This window comes from Octopus bimaculoides, chromosome 5 (assembly GCF_001194135.2).
Source record: "Octopus bimaculoides isolate UCB-OBI-ISO-001 chromosome 5, ASM119413v2, whole genome shotgun sequence".
NCBI classification, from domain to species: Eukaryota; Metazoa; Mollusca; class Cephalopoda; order Octopoda; family Octopodidae; genus Octopus; species Octopus bimaculoides.
The window spans coordinates 43356084-43360614 of record NC_068985.1 but is presented as its reverse complement, the minus strand read 5'-3'; the positions used below and the strand labels follow the sequence as shown (position 1 = coordinate 43360614).

The 4531-nt window shown below is 34.5% G+C and overlaps 1 protein-coding gene across 1 annotated transcript in view; it reads right to left on the bottom strand.

Moving 5' to 3' along the window:
- LOC128247921 (proteasome assembly chaperone 4-like) overlaps window positions 1-4531 on the bottom strand; it is a 106892-nt gene that overhangs the window by 24582 nt on the left and 77779 nt on the right. The window contains exon 2 of the mRNA XM_052968367.1: window positions 2770-2848. Coding sequence (XP_052824327.1) covers window positions 2770-2848 — 79 coding nt within the window. The remainder of the gene's footprint in view (window positions 1-2769; window positions 2849-4531) is intronic.

Sequence of the window (4531 nt, the reverse complement as noted above, 5' to 3'; positions counted from 1 at the left end):
TATATATATATAATGTTCATACAGAGAGAGAGTGAGAGAGACAAGTATGTTTGCAGTTAGCTAAATGTTAGAAGATATAAAATCTATATAGAAAGGACTTAAGAATAATGATGAACATATATTGGCAACAAACAAAAGGAAGCAGAATTAGAAATGAAGAATGACAGTAAGAGAAAATCAACAGAGAATACAACAGGGGTGTGAGTTACCACCAAACCAGTTTTTATTATACAGGAAAATAATTATGTGATCTTTTAAGCATTTACCAGGAGAAAATATCAGCAGTATCCATCATGCAGATCAAACAGTGCTCATATAGCAAAAACAGAAAATTTACAAATGTTAGTAAGTACTATAAATGTAAATGAAAAGATGGTTCTGTGTCATAACAAAATGATCAAAATAATCCCCCACTCCAAATAACAACAAAAACAAACACTAACAGCAGTATTAAAGAGGATATAACCAATTTACAACAAAAATGAATAGAACAACCTTGGAATAAGTTGAGAATTTTAAATATTTGGGAACCATCGTTATATCAAATAGGAAAAAAAATTTTTTTAATTAAGTCTAAGTTTGGACAAGTCAAGGTTGCTCATAGTGAGATCAAACATATGATGTCAAATAAACATTGATCAATAAGAGTGAGGAAATGAGTCCTAGGGGCATACATATAATCCATCTTTAAATATGGTTGTGTAACATGGAACATTAACAAACAAGTGCAAAAGGTGATATGGTTTCTGAGAAGCATGCTGAAAGTGTTCTATACAGATAGAGGACAAACATTGAGGTCCTTAAATGAGTATAAAGACCACTAGAAAGCTTCTCAACAAATGAAGATCACAGACTCAGTTCATTGGACTCTATATGAAAAGAAAAAGCCAGGGAGCACTCTGGGGATAATCAGGAAATTGAAAGGAAGAAGAACCTAAAGAAGACAAAGGCCTTACCAACTGATTTCAGTAAGATAGGCACAATAACCTATAAAACAAATATAAAGTTTCTGCCATTAATAGCAGTAACATTTTATTTGTTTTATAAGAGGAGACAAGAGAGTTAAGATAACTGCCATGATATTTTTCATGGCTCCAAGATTGGTGGAAGAAAGGGAGGAGGTTCTTCTCAGACCAAAGACCTGGCCCAAATGTTTACACCTGAGTGGATTTTGTGAATTGCACCCAAAACCAGCTGGTAGTGTTACAGTGGATAACAGGATAAATCTTATTGTTTCAGAAATGCTACACTATCTCCCACAAGCTTCCACACAGTCTCCTTTACCAAAATCAACCATCAACACTAAGCCTGATGAAGGAGATGAAGACCTGCCCACCACAACAGAACTGAGATCCTAAAACCAAGGCACCACATAAAAAGCATTGGTGTGGGTGCTGGCACCATGTAAAAAAGCACTGGTGCTGGTACCACATAAAAAGCACTGGTGATGGTGACATGTAAAAAGCACCCAGTATACTCTGTAGAAGTGGTTGGCATTAGGAAGGCCATCAAGCCATAGAAACCAAGCCAAAACAAACTATGGAACCTGGTGCAGCCCCTGGCCTTGTCAGTTTCTGTCAAGCCAGGCAACCCATGCCACCTCAGAGAACAGACATTAAATGTCGATGATGATGATGATAATGATGAAGGCTTTGGTTGATCCAATACTGTACCACAAGATACTTTCCCATAGTGCTGCACAGTAGGAACGAACTAGAAACCATACAATTGTAAAGCAAACTTCTTAACAACACAGCCATGCCTGCACTCATGACTTTGGGACCCAAAGCTGTAGAAAATACTTGCTTCAAGTGTTGCACAGAAGGACTGAATCACATAATTACAAAGCAGAATTCTCAAGCACGCAGCCATGATTAAGCCATAAATATTAAAAGCTTTATCTTTCATCTTTATCTTTCGGTTGTTTCAGTCACTGGACTGCAGCCATGATGGGGCAACCACCTTGAAAGATTTTAGCCTAACTCCAGTATTTATTTTTTCTAAGCTTAGTATATATTCTATTGGTCTCTTATACGAAGCTGCTAACTTATGGACATGTAATGAAACCAACACTGGTTGTCAAGCAGTGGTGGAGGACAAACACAAACACACATGCATATACTTATGCATGCACAAACACACACGCATAACTTCTTTCAGTTACCTAACTTAAACTCTGTTTACTACAAATAATATGTATCCAGAAAATAAATAGTAACATGCTAAATTATGATGCATTAGTAGTCATAAAATGACAACTATGTCAGTAACGTTATTTCAATAAAAACTTGAGTTGGGTTGAAAATTTTCAATTTGAGCTAAATTTTTTAATCGTTATTTGAAGAGTTTAATTGGTTCCTTCTAGAAACCAATGAATTGAAATATTATTATAGTTATGGAGAGAAAAAAGCAAAACAAATGTAATAATTTATTATTGTCAGTTTGAGGTACAAAATCTGTTGGATAAAAAATCAACATTTTGTATCAGGTAACAAGAAACGATGTTTGACTCCCGGGACAAACACTAACATTCTCCAGCATTCCACAGAAAAATAATAAGTGTCATAGAGAAACTTGAAAGTTGTAAGGTCACTATAAAAATGACAAGTGTTTTGTTAGCTAAAAATACCAAGTTCAAATTATCCCATTAAGTTACTGGAGAGGAATTGTCAAGGTGCCAAAAAACTCTGCCCCTCATGTGGTGGGAGCTATTACTGATGTGCAATCAATGAATCAATCAACAAATAAGAAATGTAAAAAGATAATTACCAAGTTTCTGTGCTAAAGGTATGCTCAAAGAATCTGCTGAATCAGTCATCAATTGACAGCCATTTGGCATGGAAGTATCCTGAAATGAAAATAAAGTAAATCATTGTTGATAATTACAGAGATGAGTAATTATGTACATTATTTACATTAGACGGATATTTGTCCTCATCTTCTTTGTTGTTAAAACAACACAACAAGGTATGTAGGGGAGACGGCACAGAGCATAGGAGAGTGGGTAAATGAGCATTGGCGGGAACTTAAGGAAGAGAAGAGCTCATCAGTTCTGTACTAGCATGCTGAGCAGGAACACGGGGGCTCACTCAACAAAATAGAAGTTAAAATATTGTCCACACATAGAACAGATGCAATGCTTAGACAAATTACGGAAGCTAAACACATAATAGAAGATAAACCTAGCCTGAATAGAAAACTGGAATGGAACACTAGCACACATCCCCAACACACCACAACTTATGACAGAATAAGATCCTCATAAACTGAGAATAATATGAATATAATACAATACACAGATAAATAAATGGAATTAAATAACTATATACATAAACAAAATAAATTAAATCAAATTAATACAAAAAAAAGAAACAAAAGAAAAAGTAAGTAGATATAAACATGAATAAAATAAAGTAAATTAGATAGACGTGTACAAACAGGGGATACTGACAATGAAGGCATATTCCACCACCCCCACTTACTAAACATAGACACACACAGAGGGATATATGCATGCGCAAATAAAGACGCATACAATAGGAATACAAAATGGCAGATCGTTAGTAAGGAGAGACACACAAAAAAGAAAGAAGAAAGCAAAGGACCATTTTTGTTTGGGCACGTTTACGTTAAAAAACAATTTTAGAATAATTTTTTTCTGTTAAAATGCTAAATGTAACTGACCAAAAAAAAACAACAACCAAGATTCAACCAAATCAAAAAATAAACCCAAATGCTAAGCGAACAAAGATGAACCATCCCACTTCCATTACATACACACATATATTCACACAGAATTGAAATGCTGTTTGATTTATTTTTTCAGCGTACAATTTTCATCATCCCACTACCAAGTATGACATCACCCTATCCTTCCTTATTCATCTATCACCCCTTCCTTTCTCATTCATAAACACAAGAGTATTATTATAGTAGATTATCTCAGTAACCATGGGAGCTATGAGAAAAATACAAAGCCCAGCATCACCATCAGATGATTCTACACACCTGTGTAATTTTTTGCGCAATTCCACCCAGCCGTTTGACCGTGAATCCCAAGACAAGAAAGAATCGCCCATGTCAAATTTATATGTATAGATATATGTGTCTGTAATGAGAGAAAGGGAAAATGAAATTCACAAGATTCTGTATGAATGGCATCGATCGTTTCAATCCATCTTACATTAGTTCCTTGCAGATCAGATTTTGGACAAATGATTGTGGTGCATCCTTTGGTACAGATGTGTCCTGTCAAGTGACTTTTTAAAAGGTACTTCGCTCAATAATATCAGTTTTGCTTGGTTTTATTATAAAGCATTTCATTATTTGCCTGTAGCAGGTTGCATACAGGGTTTCATGGTTTAGAATGAATAACATGGAATGGATACAGTTCATTTCTTATATAGGTAATGGACCTACATATAGTTAATCATAAATAAAACGTGTGTAAAATATATATATATATATATATATATATATATACATGCATATATATTTATATATATATACATACATACACACACACATATAT